The 19187-nt window shown below is 45.0% G+C and overlaps 4 protein-coding genes and 1 long non-coding RNA gene across 15 annotated transcripts; 2 read left to right on the plus strand and 3 right to left on the minus strand.

Annotated features, from left to right (window-relative positions):
* Positions 1-466: 466 nt before the first annotated feature.
* Positions 467-7308, minus strand: LOC148385932 (stromal interaction molecule 1-like). Of its 2 annotated transcripts, none has more exons than XM_088397604.1 (8): positions 6721-7308; positions 6369-6464; positions 2206-2367; positions 2032-2132; positions 1717-1952; positions 1431-1511; positions 1314-1356; positions 467-1238 (listed from the first exon to the last, which is right to left on the minus strand). In XM_088397604.1, exons 2-8 carry the CDS (start codon positions 6399-6401, stop codon positions 884-886), a joined length of 1011 nt encoding a protein of 336 aa, XP_088253730.1. In that variant the 5' UTR covers positions 6402-6464; positions 6721-7308; the 3' UTR covers positions 467-883. The 2 variants fall into 2 exon arrangements, with proteins under 2 accessions (XP_088253730.1, XP_088253729.1); XM_088397603.1 differs by having other exon boundaries at positions 1431-1517; positions 6721-7290.
* A 1511-nt stretch (positions 7309-8819) lies between these two features.
* rhogb (ras homolog family member Gb) lies at positions 8820-12309 on the plus strand. Of its 3 annotated transcripts, none has more exons than XM_088397614.1 (5): positions 8820-9050; positions 10518-10579; positions 10704-10865; positions 11239-11409; positions 11474-12309. In XM_088397614.1, exons 3-5 carry the CDS (start codon positions 10737-10739, stop codon positions 11747-11749), a joined length of 576 nt encoding a protein of 191 aa, XP_088253740.1. In that variant the 5' UTR covers positions 8820-9050; positions 10518-10579; positions 10704-10736; the 3' UTR covers positions 11750-12309. The 3 variants fall into 3 exon arrangements, with proteins under 3 accessions (XP_088253740.1, XP_088253737.1, XP_088253739.1); XM_088397611.1 differs by having other exon boundaries at positions 8823-9050; positions 10725-10865; XM_088397613.1 differs by lacking the exon at positions 8820-9050 and adding an exon at positions 10266-10448 and having other exon boundaries at positions 10725-10865.
* LOC148385934 (uncharacterized) lies at positions 10433-11409 on the minus strand. The gene is made up of 2 exons (XR_015862894.1): positions 11217-11409; positions 10433-10938 (listed from the first exon to the last, which is right to left on the minus strand). It is a non-coding gene; the product is annotated as an uncharacterized LOC148385934 (long non-coding RNA).
* On the minus strand, positions 11601-15571 carry LOC148385935 (acyltransferase PGAP2-like). 7 transcript variants are annotated; one of them, XR_015862892.1, is made up of 11 exons: positions 15266-15570; positions 14617-14785; positions 14289-14538; positions 13884-13990; positions 13696-13804; positions 13492-13572; positions 12970-13023; positions 12712-12786; positions 12570-12619; positions 11854-12424; positions 11601-11745 (listed from the first exon to the last, which is right to left on the minus strand). XR_015862892.1 is itself a non-coding variant. In XM_088397598.1 (9 exons), exons 2-9 carry the CDS (start codon positions 14782-14784, stop codon positions 12337-12339), a joined length of 1074 nt encoding a protein of 357 aa, XP_088253724.1. In that variant the 5' UTR covers position 14785; positions 15266-15571; the 3' UTR covers positions 11823-12336. The 7 variants fall into 7 exon arrangements, 4 of the variants coding, with proteins under 4 accessions (XP_088253724.1, XP_088253725.1, XP_088253727.1 ...); XR_015862891.1 differs by having other exon boundaries at positions 12570-12786; positions 15266-15571; XM_088397598.1 differs by lacking the exon at positions 11601-11745 and having other exon boundaries at positions 11823-12424; positions 12570-12786; positions 15266-15571.
* Positions 15572-16195: 624 nt separating this feature from the next.
* timd4 (T cell immunoglobulin and mucin domain containing 4) lies at positions 16196-18743 on the plus strand. 2 transcript variants are annotated; one of them, XM_088397610.1, is made up of 8 exons: positions 16196-16509; positions 16791-16966; positions 17035-17197; positions 17327-17419; positions 17585-17667; positions 18012-18123; positions 18268-18301; positions 18557-18743. In XM_088397610.1, exons 1-8 carry the CDS (start codon positions 16416-16418, stop codon positions 18639-18641), a joined length of 840 nt encoding a protein of 279 aa, XP_088253736.1. In that variant the 5' UTR covers positions 16196-16415; the 3' UTR covers positions 18642-18743. The 2 variants fall into 2 exon arrangements, with proteins under 2 accessions (XP_088253736.1, XP_088253735.1); XM_088397609.1 differs by having other exon boundaries at positions 16788-16966; positions 17035-17419.
* The last annotated feature ends 444 nt before the right edge of the window (positions 18744-19187 follow it).

Genomic DNA, 19187 nt, shown 5'->3' on the forward strand with positions numbered 1-19187 from the left:
CAAACATTTGAGGATGACGCTCTATGTGTTGTGCAAATATGCCGCCATCTTCCATTCGAGTATGGAGCCCAGACATCTGGCAACGACTTAGTCTGAGCATGCTTGGCGAGACAGAACACAAGGGAAGTTTTCGAGTTGCGCTTGTTGTGAAGAGGAAGCCCGCAGCTCCGAGCGATGTCTCCACCTCGAAAGGAAATAGAGTCACCGAGCAAACGTCTTCTTTCAGTTCTCCTTTGTGCTCCCTCGCTTCCGCCCTGAAAGGACCCGTCCCGCTTGCATCGGCTAACGATCACTCTCAAAACGTGATCAGCCAAACAGATCATGTGACAGTATACAAGCTACAGCTTGTCTGTTTTCCAGTCTATGTGCTGCTCGCTTGTATTTAACTTGAACGTGCGTAACGTTTGAACAGATTTATATTGAATGTGTAAATGTTACATATGAACTACACTGGTGTCTTCGTGGCTCTTGTGCTCCCATTATTTATTAATACCGTGCACAGCATGGTAACGAACACTAGTTTTGAAACACCGACAAAAAGCAGCTAAGAGAGGAATGACTTTTCTTGAAAAGCTCTTGACATAATGAATCCTTGAATCACTTGGGGTCATTTGGTTGACTTCACATCCAGCCTCTGCCATCCACGCGCTACCTGATGATGACTTAACAAGTGTGCGTATCCGTACCTCCGTATGCTGCCTTCAGGTGTCATCACAAATGTGAAAACCCGATGTGGCTGATTTAACTCACTAGTTGTCTTACGCTGCCGACTACACACAAGCAGAAAAGCAATTGTGTTGATGGCATGTGTGAGCCGAAGGTCCAGCTTTGCCACCAACTCTGTAGAGCGTGAGAGTTTGCGGACAGTTTGATTTCAGTCATGTTATTTCTTCTTCGTGAAGATTTTATTGAAGGCATTTCTGCGACGGCCACCCCCCAATGCCTCGCCCCCATCCTTGGCGGGGCTCCTCCCGGGAACTGCGCAAACACCCGAGAAGAGGACGGGGCTGTCGGCGGCCGTGATGCAAAGCGAACGCGTGGAGCGGGAGGAGGCAAAGATGGCGGCGGGAATGGTCCTTAGCTCCCCGAGACTTGAGCTTTTCTCTAGGCCTCCTCCTCGTCCTCTCATCCTGGCGCTCCGATTGGACAAGAGGAGTGTCTTGGAGCCATGCAGGCCTCGGGATTTGCCGCCAGCGTGCGGAAGGGGCGACTCCGAGTCAGAGCAATCCATAATGTCCCTGTGGGAGGAGGAAGGTATACGCTTTGTATCACTGACACTTCCACATGGGGCTGGACATTTCCCCACAACTAACCTCTGAGAGCTGAACATCATGGTCGAGTCTCCCATCCTCTGAGCTGGCAAATACAAGAGCAGCGAGTCATTGATGTTTTGTTCACAAAAAAGAGAGAAAGTCAAAAGAGGGGCAAACCGGAGAGCTTCCATGGCAACGGGTTGTCTGCAAAGCCGCTCAGTGGCCAGAGGTCGCTCGCTCGTTGGTCCATCTGCCAGGCTGCATCTGTATGAAGGGAGCCGATCAAAAGAGACGGACACATAGCGGGGCACCTCAACAGTTCTGAATGCACACAGTAGCTAGTTGTGACAAAAACGGATCGTTTAAAAAAATAAAAAAAATTAAAAAAGGCCAATATTGACCCATTGCTGAGCTCTAAAACGTTCTGAAATCAATTGCCAACTCAAGTGAAAACACAACTCACATTTCAGCGTGCCTGGTGACAGGATGTCCTCATCCATATCGTCCAGGTCGTCAGACAGGAGGAGGTGCTGTGGCGTCGCCGGTCGCAAGCCCAGGAAAGACGGGTCCAAATGAAGGGCGGCGGCCAGAGCCCCTAGGCCCGGGTTGGTAACCAGGCAGAACCCCGTCAGCGACTCGATGTTTTGCCAGCGCCGCAGCTTCTCTCGCAGTGCGGCCGTCACATTGGCCAGGGCCTGTCTACGGGACCCATCTGCTCTTGCACCACATTTGGACAGACGCTTCCCGTTGCCGGGTGGAAAGGTTGGGGGCCACTAACTTGGCAGAGAGGATCTTGTGGTCCACGTCTTCTAATGAGGAGCTGTGAGCCACGTGAAAGGTCCCGAAAAGCGAAGTCTTCTTCTTCTTGATCTTCTCCGCCTGCAACGGCGGCGGGCAGTAGGCCCACTTCTCAATTCCGAGTGCGGCCTAGAGTGCTCGAGTGCTCACTCACCCCCTCTCTGGCTTGCAGTAGCTGCCTTTCGGCACTCTGCTTCTTGACGTTGTAGTACTGAACTTCAAAGAACACCTCAAGGTCGGTGAGGAACGAGAACAACAGCACGTCTATGTGGCCGGGCTTCGAGGGGAAAACCCAACCGCCTGACCTCAGCAGCACCTGGACGGGGAGGAGATGGCCATCGACCAATCATCTCACAATATTTTGCATGCTTTAATATTCATATTGTGTTTCTTTAAAACTGGGCAACCCGGAAGAATGTGTCGTCTTTTGGTGGTCACAAAAACGCACGAGCTTTAGTGTGAGAGACCCGGGACCCAGGCCTGTATTAGTGCGCTTTGTCAGGAATAAACAATTGGTAAATTTGGTCTGATTGATCTACTGGTCTTCTCTTTGACAGAAAACGAACTCGCAAAATTGTTAGGTGCGCCAGTGTGTGGATTAGGACATAGCAATTTATGTGTTAAGTGTTGATCGCAATTTGGAGTCAGATCAATAACAAAAATCCGTAACCTAACAGGGTACGTGAGATTTTACAAAAATATATACCGGTATTAAAAAAAACAACAACAACTAAGCCTGATTGTCTTGAGAATTAGTTATAAAAAGTTTGATGAAATACAAATGTATCTTTTATATTCAGTATTCAATTTTAATCCTTAATAAACGGACTCTCCACATACCAATAGCAGTCACCTACGGTTGCCTTGATGACGCACTGTAACATGGAGATGTGGCTCAAGCGTAACAGCGGTGCTGCGGTTGAAAACACGGTGAAATAAGTAAAAATGAAGACAAAACCAGAGCCGACGAAGTACCGACAGTACATGGAAGACGATCGTTTGATGGGATTTACATCCACAAGTTGTAACCCACCCAAAGCGCTGTGCTTTTTTTGCGGGGAGAAATTAGCCAACGCTAGCATGAAGCCGGCACATCTCCAGCGGCATCTCACCACAAAACACGGATGCCATGTTGGTAAGCCACCGGAGTTCTTCAGGAGGAAACTTTCTGACTTCAAGTCATCCCAAGACACAATGCGAAAAGCCTCCACTACATCAGCCAAAGGCCTGAAGGCTTCTTATGCGGTTTCTTTGCTCGTAGCTAAAGCAAAAAAAAATAATAATAACGTTCACCGTAGCTGAAGAGCTGCTGCTCCCCACCGCTGTTGTATTGGCCGAAACTATCCATCCATCCATTTTCTGAACCGCTTAGTCCCCACGGGGGTCGCGTGCGTGCTGGAGCCTATCCCAGCCGTCATCGGGCAGTAGGCGGGGGACACCCTGAACCGGTTGCCAGCCAATCGCAGGGCACACAGAGACAGACAACCATTCGCACCCACACTCATACCTAGGGACAATTTGGAGTCTTCAATCAGCCTACCAAGCATGTTTTTGGAATGTGGGAGGAAACCGGAGTGCCCGGAGAAAACCCACGCGGGCCCGGGGAGAACATGCAAACTCCACACAGGGAGGGCCGGAGGTGGAATCGAACCTGCACCCTCCTAACTGTGAGGCGGACGTGCTACCCAGTGCGCCACCGAGCCGCCTTTTGGCCGAAACTATGCTAGACAAAAAAAAATCTGCGGATACATTAAAAACTGTGCCTTTGTCTAATGACACCGTTTGCTGCAGAATAGACAGAATGGGTGCAGACATTGTCGAACAAGTTGTGGGAAAACTTGGCGACTCTTTTTCACTCCAGCTGGATGAATCCACAGATGTCAGTGGAAATGCACAGCTTGTTGCTTTTTTGAGATACATTGAGACTGACGGCATTTGTGAACACATACTTTCCTGCAAAAGTCTGGAGGGGAGAACAACCGCAGAGGACATTTTTAATGTCAACGCATTTTTCGCTGAAAATTGTATCAGCTGGAAATCCTGCAGCAGCGTCTGCACATATGCGGCTGCATCAATGACGGGCAGTGCGAAAGGGCTCATTGCGCGGATTAAAAAGGAAAATCCCAACATTAAGTGGACTCACTGTATGATTCACAGGGAAGCGTTAGCGTCCAAGAAAATGAGCCCCTTGTTGCATGATGTTTTGAATGACAGCAAAGTGATCAACCATCAAGTCTAGGCCACTTGATGCACATTTGTTCCACTGCCTCTCTGAAAACATGGGAGCTGAACACGCGCAACTCCTCCTACATATAGAAGTGCGCTGGCTCTCTTAAGGGAAGATACTCAACAGGCTGTTGAAGTTACGAGCTGAAGTGCACACCTTTCTGACACAGCACGGATCTCCCTATGCCACCTTGTTCGAGAGCACGGACTGGCTTGCAAAGCTTTGCTATCTGGCAGATCTAATCAGCAAACTGAACGAACTGAATGTGTCTCTGCAGGGCAAGGACACCAGCATCCTGCACCTGTATGACAAGGTGGGTGGTTTGCTGGAGAAAACAGAGCTGTGGAAAAGGGCATGTGGTCAGGAGGATTTCACCTGCTTTCCTCAGGTGGATGCTTTTTCTCTCCAATGAAGATGTGGAGACCGCTCCACTGAAGTTAGTCATAGTGGGACATTTGGCTAACTTGATAAAGGGCTTTCATTGCTACTTTGCTGGCATGGAGGAGAAATCTGCACAGCTGGATTGGGTGAGAAACCCATTTCTCTTGTCTGAAGCTAAGAGAAGCAAGCTTCCTGTCACTCACCAGGAAAAACTGATGGAAGTGGCATCTGGCCGTGACCTGCAGATGAAGTTTGGCCCATCCACTCTCACACAGTTTTGGGTGTGTGTGAGGCAGGAGCACCCTGAGCTGGGACAGAAAGCTTTGGAGCAGCTGCTGCCCTTTGCCTCCTCATATTTATGTGAAACCTCCTTCTCTGCAATGACTGTGATCAAAACAAAGCAAAGAAACAGACTGAGCCTGGAGAAGAACTTGAACACAGCAGTTGCCTCCCTGCCACCAAGGATGACAAGCCCATGTTTCTCACTAAAATGTAGTACAAGTGCAAAAGACTCATTCAAGCTTCAAGACTGTTCAATGCTTGTCAAATCAAAATCAAATATTCAATGCAACAATTCAATTTTAAGAGAAAAAAAGTTTCTTTTTTTATCCCAAAAGAGGTAAAGTTGATTATTTTTTATGAGCAAATCTTTATTATTAAGTTATCAATTTATTTTGTAAACAAGATATGTATTTATAATTAAGTTATTTTGTGAACACATTTTTAGTTATGTATATTTTTATTTCCTTGCAAGAGATTACAAGAAAGATAAATTAGCAGTGTTCTGCATACAGTATTTGAGATTTGAAAGGGTTTATGCCTTCTTGGTGGTCACTGTTTACTGTTTATCGTTTTTGTTTCTATATGCAATGTTTGAAACATAAATGCGTCTGCCAGGTACATTGCTACAAGTTGTTTAACTTTAATAAATCAAACACTGATGGGACAATCCTGTACCTCTTTCTTTTCGACCAGAAATGTGTTGCGCTGGTCAGGGGGTACTTGGCTGAAAAAATATTTCAAAGGGGGTACATCACTGGAAAAAAAATTTGAGAACCACTGACCTATAGTGTATGCATGGATGGTGATTTCTTGGCATTTGATGCGCACGTGTCATAAATCCATGAAATTGTTGTGTCCATGATCGAATACAGACAATTTAACAGCCATGGTGCCGAGGTAAATTCACAATACTATGTATGAGAAACCTTGTTCCTCGGGGCGTTGCCTAAAGATATGCATGACGTCGTGGGTTCAGGCTTCATGATTGGCTGAGAAGTGTATAATGTATACAGTTGTTTTTTAAGTCACACACTGGGACTCTAACTCAGGGTGCCTGCACACAAGACAGGCGAGTGTACTGCTACACCATCAGCCATCCCCTGTATAATGCCAGAAGTATCCTACGGGGGGAAAAAAAAGAAAGAACCAGCAGCTATCTCCTCAGCACGAGATTTAAAGTACTGAACTGAGTCAAAATCTTCAGGAAAATGGAATTCTAGCAATTTTCCTTGCCGTGACTTTGGACGGAAGCTCCAGAGAGCTGCGAACCGCCAGCCATCGCCTCAATGCACTCACGTCATGCTGTCACAGCGTGTCCAAAAGAGAGGTGTGCCACAGTTGAGGCAAAATGACTTCACTGCTGGCACAGAGGAGTTTCAACCAGCTCCCTTTTCATACGCACGCACGCATACAGCTTTGTCCCCTACCTGAACGGTGATGTTGGTGGTCCGGGTGGGCATGGTCACCGTTGCCCACCCGGACACTCAGGACACACACCAGCAACAAACACACACGCGCCATGTCTGGGGATGACAAACAGGACAGGATGTGCTTTAATAAAAAGAAGTCAAGCATACAAAAGATGACGATCGAAATACTGGAGCTTATGCATATCATGAGTTATTTCAAGCGATTTAGAGGAAAATCCCCCCTCCCCCAAACATCAGCATCTTCCGTTTCCGCACAGAGTTTTTGATGGAGGTCACAAATGAGGAACCTGCTGAGCTTTACATAAACATTCCTTGTTAAATGTGCGCACAAACACCTTCAAACACTCACATGTGCAGCAAGACCTCCTCCCTAAGCCATCGGGGGACGTCAGATCAGGTCCGAACTCGTGGACGATGAGGGCAAATCAACAAAGCTGCACTGATGACGATCACACTAAACTGAAACAGCTGCTGAAAGAAAAAAAGCACCCAGAGATCTGCCTGCGCTCCCTTCAGGCGCGCTCACCAAAAAGTGCTTTCGTGTCAGGTTCATTTGTCTTTGTGCGAGGTATAGCCTGAAAAATGCAACTTTTGATTTTTTCCACTGAAGATATGCTTTTTGAATTACATTTTGTACTAACCGTATAACCTATTTGTCCTGAAGAAAAAAAAATCACAAAATAAAATATAGAATGTTTTTTTTTCTTTTCCCTCCCCCGGTTGTGTCAGGATTCTCTCATGTCCGACGCAACTGAGACTGAAAGGCATCATTCAAATTCATGTCGGTATACTATAGTTAAGGTTTGCCCCCGAACGGTCAAAGACGGGACATGCAAATCCAGCAGCCGCAGAGAGAAACCAACTTCAAGTACCGATAAAATAAATACATGAGATACAACTTAAAAACAAATATTTGGACAGAAATATAAACCAGACACCTGAAACCTGCGTTTTAGTTCACACACCAGCAACAAACACACACGCGCCACGTCTAGGGATGACAAACAGTACAGGATGTGGTTTAATAAAAAGAAGTCAAGCATACAAAAGATAACGATTGAAAACCTGGAGCTTATGTGTATCATGAGTTATTTCAAGTGATTTAGAGGAAAATCCCCCCTCCCATGGTCAATAAACTTCTTGAATCTTGAATCCATCTAAGAACCATACCAACATGGTCCAGTGATTTTCAATACAGTAATCCCTTGCTACATCGCGGTTCGTTTATCGCGGTTTCACTACATCGCGGATTTTTTCTCCAAATAAAAAAAATTAAAAGTCAAAATAAAACTTCTAAATTGAGGAATTATGGCACGAAACTTGCCCACAGGCTAGCAGAAGGCAAGGAGTGCCCACACAATTGCAGTGCGTACACTTGTACCTTATTATAAAAAAATTGTATTATAATAATGAGTTCTAAAAACATATTTACAGTGGTGTACCTTGTTATACAAAAATTGTTATAATAAAAGAGTTCTAAAAACATATTTACTGTATGTACACTTGTATCTTGTTATAAAAAATTATAATAATAAAAGCTGTTCTAAAAACATATTTACAGTATCTGTTAAGAATTCTCCATGTTATTTATGTTATTCAGCTGTGCTTTGATTTGAGGTAGGGTGATTTTTGTTTATTATTTTATTTTTGTATTGCATTTATCTGTATTTTATACTGTTATATATATATATATATATATATATATATATATATATATATATATATATATATATATATATATATATATATATGTGTGTGTGTGTGTATGTATGTGCGTGACCTGCCATGTGGAGCTGCCGAATTAATTTTGACAGTTAACACTGCGTTAACGAGACAATAAAGGAATGCAATTCAATTTATTTTGAAGGCCGTTTTCAGGCGATACCACTTCCTGTTTTATGTTCGTGGACATATGTCAGTTACAGTGATACAGGAGTCATTGACGATCTAAGTGGGTCGCCTAACAAGAGAAATGAACGATCTGTCTAACCTTTAAGACAACGTAGTATTGCTCCAAATGTTCATTTACATTCCTTTAGAGCTCCGTTTTCGCGTGTTAGCACAATCGCGAATTGGCATCTTTTCGCTAACCCGTTAGCCTGCCCAGTACTTCTTGTTAACATGTTACACGCACACACGTATATTTACATTTTCAATATTTACACAAAATGTTCTGTTATTCATACTATTAATGTATTATTTACATGTTTGAAACTATTATTTAATGTTCTAATAATGAAATATGCACTTAGTTTCATATACATTTATTGACACAAAAAATGAGATGAGAGGGTGACCGTACTTCGCTGATTTCACTAATCGCGGGAGGTTTTTGGAATCAATTATCCGCGATAAACGAGGGATTACTGTATTTGCGTGTTACACAGGCGCCCTCTAGTGACACACAAAAGAATCAATAGCTGAGTAAAGTCCAATTGCATTTCTTCCGAACTGTTTTCAAACACTAAGTGACAACGGACTCGAGTCCCAAAGTGGGCTGCTCAAGTTCTTCACCAAAGAAAAGAATAACAGTCCACACGCGCACACAACACGGAGCGAACAGTAAACTTCCTCTTCCTGGCGCTGCTTTCACCCTCCACCCGTCCACACTCACGCAACCATCCCAGCGAGTCGGAGTGAGCGGAAAGAGCGGGTATAATCGGACACGACTTCGGACGGGTGAGAAGCCTTTTCATTCTGCGTGTGTGCCTCTCATGTCATGACATTGACAGCAGAGGCAGACGTTAACTTGACAGTTTGATATGATCCATAGGCAGCTCGACTCAAACGAAGATGATCATGACACAATATTGCGCACTTCGTCGTTTGCCCTGGCCACACAAGAGAAATGAGGAACAGTCAAGCGGCAAACATGTTAAATAGATTCAAGTGCGCTTTCGCCCAAAAACATACATAAATTCTCAATTCCAGTCTCAATGAAACATTCACGCAACTATATATGGCACTTTCATCTCGCAGTTTTATCATTTACATTGAATACTATCATGTTGATCCATGAAATGTTTTGATGGTAGCCTGATTTTGCAAAAACTTGTGTGTGTGTGTGTGTGTGTGTGTGTGTGTGTGTGTGTGTGTATGTATGTATGTATATATATATATATATATATATATATATATATATATATATATATATATATATATATATATATATATATATATAAAAAGTAGTAACAACCCCTTCCAACTTCATTTTCAGCGCGTGCGCACACACATTAGTTCCTCTTGTTGAAGGGTTTATGAGTGGCACGATTGTTACCGAGATGACTGTAATCTGTCATTTTTGACGTCTTTGGCACACTCACGGATTTCGGTTGGAATGTGAAATCAGTTGAAAAGCATGTGAAAGAAGCGTTGAGAATATTGTCGTCCATTTCTAGTGCGGTTTCACGACACAGGATTACTTAGCACGTCAAAATCAAACCAAAGAAACTTCCCACGCGTGACTTATCTATTTGCGAACTTGCTCAGCGGTCACTTGGAGCTGCAGCACCTGACTGATATTCGACCTTCTTTCTCTCAAGTTCACAATACCTAACCCTTTCCTCTGCTCAACCATTTCTGTCAGACCTGTTTACTGCTAGCTGTTTTGAAGCCAATCTGCTGTTCGTAGGTCGCCATGTTCTATGCAAATTGTTGCGGAAACTTTGTTCCTCTGCAGAGGCCATTTCTGTAATTCCAAACGTGCGGTCTCGGTTTCAACACGAGAACGCCACAAGTTTTTTGCTTCAGAAAAGCTTTCTTCTTTTGGGGTTTAACGTTTGGTTTCAACATGACATTTCGACACCTTTCTTCCACTGTCCGCTGCGCGTCTTGACGCCGCGTTGTTCATAGGTCGATGAGCGCAGCCTGGGATCGGCTGGCCACCGGTGACGAGGGCGGGGTCACATCCCTGGAGTCTGGACTGAACCGCATTCTCATACTTTGTATTTCATTCTTTGGCGCCGCGTTCACTGGAATAATATGATCATTTTTTCTGCACGGCAACTATGCGGAGACCCAAGCGCGAGGATCGCTATACTATTTCCAACAAACATGTCGTGTTACTTGTATCTCAAGGTACCACTATATTAGCTTTATTGCATCATAACTTTTTTTTCATTGACTGACAAACTCATCTTTTCTCAGGAGCGAGACGATGGGACATAACGAGTCTCTGGACAATTAATTGAATCCAAACAGGCTGAAAGGTGAATTACGTCTTACGGGTCTAAATTGTTAACTTGTATTTCTTGACTTTTGGAGCTAGGGCCTCCACTCATCTGGTTTTTCAAATGTCTGTACTTGAATGCGGCTTTCTAGACAATAGAGTAGGCTCCCGTGTGTGTGTTGCAGATTGGTGCGATCATGCAGACAGTCAAGTGCGTGGTGGTGGGCGATGGCGCCGTGGGGAAGACCTGCCTCCTCATCTCCTACACCACTGGAGCCTTTCCCAAAGAGTACATCCCCACCGTTTTTGACAACTACAGCAGCCAGGTGCTTCAATGTCACAGATGGATAGAAATGTCTTGCCAGGATTCCAGCGGCTTCGCAGCATTCGCGGCTCAAGCTGAATACCAAAGCAAACATAAAAAAGAGAATGATACGTTATGTTTGAAAAACATTGCCTTAAGGAATGCCCGCTAGCTTATCAAGGAAAACGCCATTGACATGCTAAGAGTTAGTATTGAGAGTCACCGTTTGAAAACTATTTAGGCGCCAGATCTTTGAGCACAAACACTGGAGCAAGATGTGTTATTTACATCCCATTGAGTTTTAATAAAGAGATATTTCCTGAGTGTTTTTTTTTTCTGAAACAAATGAAACTTAAAACACCACTGTACTCACTGTGAACTGGCTTTGCATTCAGGTGACAGTGGATGGCAGGATCATCAGCCTAAACCTGTGGGACACGGCAGGCCAGGAGGAGTACGACCGCCTGAGGCCATTGTCTTACCCGCAGACCAACGTCTTCATCATTTGCTTCTCCATCTCAAGCCCAGCCTCCTATGAGAATGTCAAACACAAATGGCACCCCGAGGTGAGGAGTCCTGTCCGTCATGATTGGAAGCTCTTGCTTTTACCTCGTCTCGCCCCTTCCTCAGGTGTCACTCTACTGTCCTGGCGTGCCAGTCCTCCTGGTGGGCACCAAGAGTGACCTCCGAAACGACACCGACACCCAGAGGAAGCTGAAGGAGCAGGATCAGGCGCCCGTCACTCATCACCAGGGTGTCACGCTGGCTCGCCAGATCCAAGCCGTGCGCTACCTGGAGTGCTCCGCCCTCAACCAGGACGGCATCAAGGACGTGTTCGCTGAGGCCGTCAGGGCCTTCCTCAACCCAGAGCCTGCCGTCACCAAGAAGCTTTGTGCGCTGCTCTGAGAACAAAACCAAGAAAGAAAAAACAGGGCTCAGTCGAGCTTGAGAGTTGATTTGATCTTTTAAAAATGGGATAATTTTTATTTTTAAAGGGGGATCTTACTCACCTCCAGTGATGGCATCACAACTGTCTAAAAGCAGCTTTTTGATTCTAAGTTCCAGGTGGGGAGGTTGAAAAAAAGTTTACAACAGTAAAGCCCCCATTGAAAAAATGGCGAGAAAAAAGAAAATCAACCACGAAGAGGGTGAAAAATGTGAAAATGTCATCAAAGTCTAAATGAAGTTTAAATGAAATGTTCTTGGTGCCACATCAAATAGAATCTCTCGGATTGGGCAAAAATCAGAAGCTATCCGGCAGAGGCCATCGGAGAGTGGAGATAGCGTGAATTCTCCTCCGTTCTTCACACCGGCAACTTCTCGGAGGCGGGGCAGCCAGCGCTTCCTCTTCCTGACTGCAGACTCTTTTTTCGTCTTGCTCGCGAGGCGTTGTTAGCGGAAGCTACGACCTGCCATACTAATCAGGCTGAGAATGCCCCTGATAATAAATGTTGATTTGATCGTCACGCAGGGTCTCCGTCCCTCTTTAAGGTTCACAATAAATCCCAAAAGCAATTGCAGAGCTTTGTGAAATGAGTAAAAGATGTTTTCCAAAGGTGAGGGTCGCGGGCGTGCCAGAGCCTGTACATGTAAAATATGCAACCGATTGCTACAAATGGGGAAGTCAACAGCAAACTTGAAAAGCATGATTTTTTTTTTTTACTGATATGGGAATATCGTTTTCATCAAAACATACAGATTAAAAAATGCTTTCAATACAGTGTACCTCTCTGGTCTGCCGCTACCTTCAAAACTTTGCCTGCTCTTCTCTTCTCCCTTTACGACAAAAGCATCCATGAAATGGAATGTGGATATTATTTGCTGTTCTTTTTGTACAGATTTACAAACAATCGCTGCCCTTTTCTCACCTGCCTCTTTCCAGGTCTTGCACCCTGCTTGTCCCTCGTCTCTCCATCCTGCTCTCTCCGTGTAACTATCTCCTTCTTTAACAAGTATTTCAATGTTTCGTAAGGAAGTCGTTAAAAACCTTCAAAAGAAGACATCAAACAAACGAGGCCTCCAAATGTCCTACACTAGAAGCTGCCCGTCCATGTGTGGTGGGCCGAAACTGATTTTAAAGGTTCAATAAATGTTCTTGCTTGTCATGGTCTCCTGATTGTTCTCACCTGTTTCCTCTTGCCTTCTCTCGTTTTCCTCTCCTTCTATCCGCATCTTGCCCTCTGAGGCAATACAAAGCCATGGAGAGTCAACAACAACAAGAAGACAACAAAGAAGCAAAGTCATTCTCGTGTCCTCATTGGTGCGAAGATGAGTTAGCGCCACATTTAGCTCAAGCTGTTGCTGCAATGAAAAGCACCTTGGTAGCATGAACACAGACCGCATATAAAAACACAGCCGAGCTTGGCATGAAATACTTCATAGTGTCATTATATATCGTATCAGATTCACTGGGCAACATCCTTCATTTTCAGTTGGCTAGGGCTAGCTATTAGCGCCTCAGCTTATCCGCACCGTCACTGCGAACGCCTCTTTGGCTAATTTTAAGTCAAAATTGTTGCTATACATGTCAACTAAACTAAAGATGCAACTTGCGATGATGTTTTTGGGTGTGCAGTTGTAAAGTGGGTCCCATAGTTGTCAGTATCGTTTGTCCTCGGGCAGCACGGTCACCATTACAGATTCTTTACCAAAGTCCAAGATCGACGTAGTGTGGAAGGCCATGTTGGAGAACACCACCAGGTACTCGAAGAGAGCAAACAGCGTGTAGACTGGGGACAGCAGAGGATGCGGCGTCACACTTTGAAAAGTGACGTTTGCCAATATTGCGCGACAGCACCGTCAAACATACAAGTTTGGCCCACGTCTTGAAAAGCTAGAGTGGCTAGGCTCACCTCCGGCCTCGCAGTGCTTGTTGTGGCGTCTGAAGAAGTAGGCGGCAGCCACACAGCAGCCCAAGTTGCAGAGGAGAAGGCGCACCTTCCACCTGTACGAAATCATCTCCTGGCAAAGAAACAACTAGTTGGCTCATCGCCAAAGCATGGAAGAAGGGCACCGCTTCCCCTTATTTAGGAAAACGTACCTGTTTGTTCACACAGTGACTCTTTATCACGTACCACAACCTGCACGAGATCAGCATGTAGAGTTGTGAGCTCACAATGAATGTGAGGAATCCCCCTTTGTGAACAGCTGCAGAGAGAAAATCCAGACATAATGCACACACACATAATGTGTGTGTGTGTGTGTGGGGGGGGGGGTTAGGGTTAGGGTTAGGATTAGACAGGAAAGTCGCGACAAAAGCTGCCCTTTTCAATCCTGCTCCGAGGCTGTAAGCGGAAGAAGTGCATAACACCGGGGATGCACTTTGAACAACGGGAGTTAAAAACAAAAAATCATTAATCATCCTGTTAATCGAGCACCTTTAGGCCTTTTCGCACTGAATTTAAGCCATTTATTGTGCATGTGTGCTAAAAGGTATTTTGCTCACTGTAGATCTCTGTGGACGCCACATAGGTGAGCAGCAGGAGGGCGCAGTTTTCAGTCAGGTTGCACGCCAGCGCCAGCCAGCTCAGGAGCAGCTCTGGAAGCTTGGTGGCGAAACGGCCGCGGTAGAAATTGAAATAGGTGGCGGCCAACAGGAACCGCGGCGCCGAATGCATTCCGATGCAGAAGCGCCAGATGTAGAGCTCCGGCACGCGACTGATGGCGGCGCTGATCGATGGGAGGTAGTTGGACACCTGAAACGAGTCAACGGTTAACAGTTCGGGAAAACTCAGCACACAATGGGACCGGCGGTGGCTTTGGCGGGGACTTACATGACAATGTGTATAGTTGGCATCTTCAAAGTGGTATACGATAGAAATGAAGAGGGACACAATGAGGCCCGTCACAGGAAGAAGAAGCATCCCTGTGACAAAGATGGTGAAGGGAAGTTGGAAGAGGGGGCGATCCCGGTCCACGCTGTTGTATGGCAGGTGGAGCATCCTGGATAGTGGAAGAAGACAAGAAGCGGCTCACGTTTTATGGGCACTCTCACACTCATCCAACCCCCAGTTCGGGCTCTCTTCTTGCCCCGGAAGTCACTGTAGTCAGGGTTTGACCCCTAGTCAGCATAAAAAGGGCACAGTGCATATTCCTTTGTTCTCTTTTGACCACCACGTCCCTCTCATATCTCCAACATACATTTTCTTTAGTGTTATTTAACTAACTTCATATGATTACACTGCCTTCAAATGTATTTTTTACATTGAATAAGCGTTAATTGAAGTCGACAAGGCCACAAGAGCAAACTGTTAAATGACATCAGTGTTCGTCGTTGTTTACATGGCTAATCCGGTCATCTGTGTAATGAGCTACAATAATTTGGTCATCGTGTGACATAATGCACCTTTCCGTGACGTTACTAGCTGTGGTCCCGCATCACTACAGAGCGTAAAAAAACCCACACACATTAAAATGTCAAACCTTTACTGCTCTCCTGGCTTGTTTTCTCAGGTCATTCCACCGCGTTTAGCCCCCGACCGAAAGCCCTGTTAGCTCTGGTTAGCTCTCCAGCTAACGTGCTTCGAAGAAGAGCTATCTCCTATACGAAATGCAGTTGTAACATCCAATTTAAAATAGCATTCACTACATTTTTGGACGCCTGCTCAGCTGTTGTGGCTACTTGACTATCAATGAATAGTTCAACACTATTCCGCTACCGGGTGTCGAAAGTTACGATTCCAAACAGTGTCGCTAAGAATCAATTCCGGGTTGAAGAAGTAATAAAAGCAAAGTAACGGAAGTATTGAACTCCTTTCACAATAAACACACCTTAACTATTAAAAGTTCCAAAACGCTTTACAATAGATGCATGACATTGCACGGAAAACAGTTTTAAATGGTACCGCTTTTGAAAAAAAAAACAAGAAGTCAATTAGAGCCGTCAAAACTGGAGGTAGTTAACGAGACCTAAAACTTTCAAACAACTTTGTTCCCAGGTTCCATGACCACCTTTCTAAAATCTTGCATTCCCCCCAAAAATCATCTGTAGTCGTCGTCATTTAGTTCATCACATCAAAATGCCTCTGCGTTATTCAAGAAAAAAAAGTGAAAGGGGGATATTTGACACGAATAATGGAGTAGTTTGTACATGTGTGACATCGCCACACAATTGACCATTGGGTGTCAGTGTATGTGTGAGAGAGAGCGAAACAAAGTCCTTTTGTATGCCTGATTTCCTTCCATCAATTCCTTCACTTCTTGTTTTCCTTCATCGACAGTACAGTACAACCAAAATTTGTTTGATTCTGATTGGAGGGAAATAAAATTATAACAATGAGGAAATATACTTTTAACCTTCAATCACCTGTTGCCATCCCATTATATTTTTTGAACAATAAGACAAACGTAATCACCCAAACAGAACCCGAAAATGTGCAAAATATAATTGCCATTTTCTAACCATAGATCTGCGAGAGTGCAAAACGCACAGCTAACATTCAGCACGAATCAATGAAGTCTTTATGATTGTAACACCCAACCGCCCACATACACGCATACACACACGCACTCACACACACACGCACTCACACGCTCAGAGCTCTGTCATTGGGTCAGTGTAAGAGTGGTCTGAATGAGCACACAGTCAAACACCATGATGGCCTTCACGTTGCCTCGCCACGGTCTAACTCCTCAGACCTTTGTCACCGTGTTCCTCCTTCTCTCAGGTGAGATGCCAAAATCACGAGATTCATCACTGTCGACATCAACAAAGGCATGAAATGATAAGATTTGAAGAAACTCTTTGTCTTCATGGCATAGGGACGTTGCCTTACTCATTGGGGTAGGAACTTTTTTTTTGCATGCATAGCAGCAGAGCAGTGGTCAGTGCGCTTGGGACAAGCGCTTTAGAAAATGGATGGCTGGATGTTTTCATCCATCAGTCAATATCCGAAGAGTAATCCGGCAGCGTATTGTCTCCTAAGTTCACGTTTGCATCTCACAGCAGGTGCCATTGTTCCCATTTGCTGTTACAAAGTAAGTGAAGGCGGTGTGGCCTCGCTGTCCTGCCAGTACTCGGTGAAGCGATTCGGCCTGAGTCGGGTGTGCTGGGGCCGGGGCTGCGGAACCCTCTGGTGCAGCAACACCTTGATCCAGACCGACGAGAACGGTGTCATCTCCAAGGTGAACGCCTGAGGCACTTTTACATGGAGCCCGGCGGTATCGTCAAAGCACCTGTGACCCCGCCACAGGTGGATGAGCGCTACCGGCTGACGGGAGACATCCTGGAAGGACAAATGGACTTGGACATCGCTGACGTGAGGTGGAGCGACAGCGGGCCATACTGCTGCAGGGTGGACATTGACGGGCTGTTCAATGACAAGAAGGTGATCATGAACCTGCGGGTGGTCAAAGGTGCGTTGCTCAAATGCATCAGTTCGCTCATTTATTTCGAGCAGCAGGCAGACACAGAAAACATGCAGGACCCCGGGACCGCTTTACCTGCAGCACTGTCTTGCTTTGTTTGGTTTTTATCCCTGTCAGCTTCAATCAACAGTCCTACAACAACAAGCGCAACAACAACAACAACAACAAGCACAACAACACAAGTCACAGAGGCGTCGATGACTTCTGGAGGTTAGACAATCCTCAACGACACATCTTGCAAAATAATAATAGGGATAGTACAAACCCTTGCGGGACACCAAAGTGGATTTTGATGGAATCAGTCCAATTGGCAATTCATCAGTGAAATAAGTGTCTTGATCTATTTGATAACTCTTAATCGCTTTTCCTTGGCAGTTAATGGGAACACGCTGCCTCTGTCGCCTCAGCTGGACCTTGTCAAGGGGAACTCAACAAAGCTGCACTCCACCACAACCACTGTGAGTAACATGACATATTGCGTTTTGAAAACCAATACGAAGCATTCTTTCGAAAAGAAGCGGTGGATAAGTCAAACAGCTCGGCGAAGATTGTTAGACCAAGGAATTCGTTCCAAACACAAAACTAGCTTTCTAAAATTGGTCAGTAGCTAGCTACGATACTTTGCAGCCAGTTAACCCAAATAGATATGGAAAGTAGTTTTTCCCAAAAGTAACTTGCTCTGGCAGATAAAGCACACAGCCAGTTAGGAAAAGATGTTAGTTTAACTCGAGCTAAGTTAAGTGGCTAAGCTAAGGCTAAGATGGACTTGAGTAGCTTACAAGTCAAACTCGTTGTCTTTCAGGCGGTCAAGCCCGCTGCGTCACTCTCCCTTCACATCAACGTTCCTGTCCTGACGCTCTCCCTCAGCGTGCTGACAACGCTGGCGGCCATTTTTTTGTACCTGGCCTTCAAGCGTACGTCTTCGTCCTCATCGCCGGCATGAATATGAAGTCTGTCAACTGGAATGTTGTCATTGTCAATCACTCTTACACGCTTTCTTTCTCACACACTCTCTCTTGCACTCTCTCTCTCTCACTCTCTCTCGCTTTCTCGTACAGGTGGTTCTTCCAGGGCGGTGTTAAGGCGCGGGTGGTGAGCACGTCATTCTTTTCAAACTCTCTCTATTCAACTGAGTATTTTCAAGGCCAAATATCTTGACGAAAGCCTTTTCACGTATTGGGAATAGCAGATTAATCCTGTTTGCCACGGGTATTCCCGCAAGCCATCATCTGCTCAAATGAGACCACCGTTTAAGGGTTTTGATTCATATTGGTCGAAAATGAAAATTGGCCACAAATGGAAAGTAGTTTGAAGAGACCTTGATCATGGTACAATTCTCTCTTCCAGTTTTTCAAGGGAGGAACCACCTCACATCATCTACGAGATCAGGATGAGAAGACCGGTTCAAGAAAATATCTACACTCTTGACTAGATTCGACCACGTCAGGTCAACTGGACTGAAATTCAACAACAACTTTCTCCGACGTGTTTTGACGATCTGATTTATGACTTTTTTTTATTTTTATTTTTAATTGCGTCGACCAAATGATGTGTTCTTGTTCTTAAACTGTGAATAAAGGTACTTTTGCTCAGATGCTGCTGGTTTTAAATTCGACATCAGGTTTGAAAAAGATGAGAACAATAGATTCATGTTTCGAGGTTGCAACTCGCTCAACTACAAATAAACTTTCTAAAAGGACATTTTAGAGAAACCTACAAGGCATGATCATCATAAGTGACGATGATTCACATTTGTTCAGCTTGTGTGCTCAGTGTCTTCATTAAGATGACAGCCTGCAGTTCATTGCCTTCAAGTCCAGAACTCGGTGTGTGTGTGTCGTGTATATTGTCACTCGCCTCAGGAGGACAAACTTCAATGCATGTCACCTCCTCACATACACACAGAAATTAGTTTTCTATCTGGGAAAATATAGACTCGCTATTCCAGATGGAGTGCGTTTGCGTGAGTGGTGCCAAT

The sequence above is a fragment of the Syngnathus floridae genome, chromosome 15, assembly GCF_059516105.1.
Source record: "Syngnathus floridae isolate MCC-2025c chromosome 15, RoL_Sflo_1.0, whole genome shotgun sequence".
NCBI lineage: Eukaryota > Metazoa > Chordata > Actinopteri > Syngnathiformes > Syngnathidae > Syngnathus > Syngnathus floridae.

Excerpts from the sequence above, each read along its gene's own strand:
- LOC148385932 (XM_088397603.1), bottom strand. The coding sequence starts at position 6,401 with ATGCCCACCCGGACCACCAACATCACCGTTCAG. Across the intron at positions 2,133-2,205 it reads TACTGCAAGCCAGAGAGGGG|GCGGAGAAGATCAAGAAGAA; the intron begins GTGAGTGAGCAC and ends CCGCCGTTGCAG. Across the intron at positions 1,953-2,031 it reads CACAAGATCCTCTCTGCCAA|ACAGGCCCTGGCCAATGTGA; the intron begins GTTAGTGGCCCC and ends TGGGTCCCGTAG.
- rhogb (XM_088397614.1), top strand. The coding sequence starts at position 10,737 with ATGCAGACAGTCAAGTGCGTGGTGGTGGGCGATGGCGCCGTGGGGAAG. Across the intron at positions 10,866-11,238 it reads TTGACAACTACAGCAGCCAG|GTGACAGTGGATGGCAGGAT; the intron begins GTGCTTCAATGT and ends CTTTGCATTCAG. Across the intron at positions 11,410-11,473 it reads AACACAAATGGCACCCCGAG|GTGTCACTCTACTGTCCTGG; the intron begins GTGAGGAGTCCT and ends CCCCTTCCTCAG.
- LOC148385935 (XM_088397598.1), bottom strand. The coding sequence starts at position 14,784 with ATGCTCCACCTGCCATACAACAGCGTGGACCGGGATCGCCCCCTCTTC. Across the intron at positions 12,787-12,969 it reads GAGAAGGCAAGAGGAAACAG|AAGGAGATAGTTACACGGAG; the intron begins GTGAGAACAATC and ends TACTTGTTAAAG. Across the intron at positions 12,425-12,569 it reads GGTAGCGGCAGACCAGAGAG|GCTCTGGCACGCCCGCGACC; the intron begins GTACACTGTATT and ends TTACATGTACAG.
- timd4 (XM_088397609.1), top strand. The coding sequence starts at position 16,416 with ATGAGCACACAGTCAAACACCATGATGGCCTTCACGTTGCCTCGCCAC. Across the intron at positions 17,668-18,011 it reads TGCACTCCACCACAACCACT|GCGGTCAAGCCCGCTGCGTC; the intron begins GTGAGTAACATG and ends GTTGTCTTTCAG. Across the intron at positions 18,302-18,556 it reads GCGGTGTTAAGGCGCGGGTG|TTTTTCAAGGGAGGAACCAC; the intron begins GTGAGCACGTCA and ends TCTCTCTTCCAG.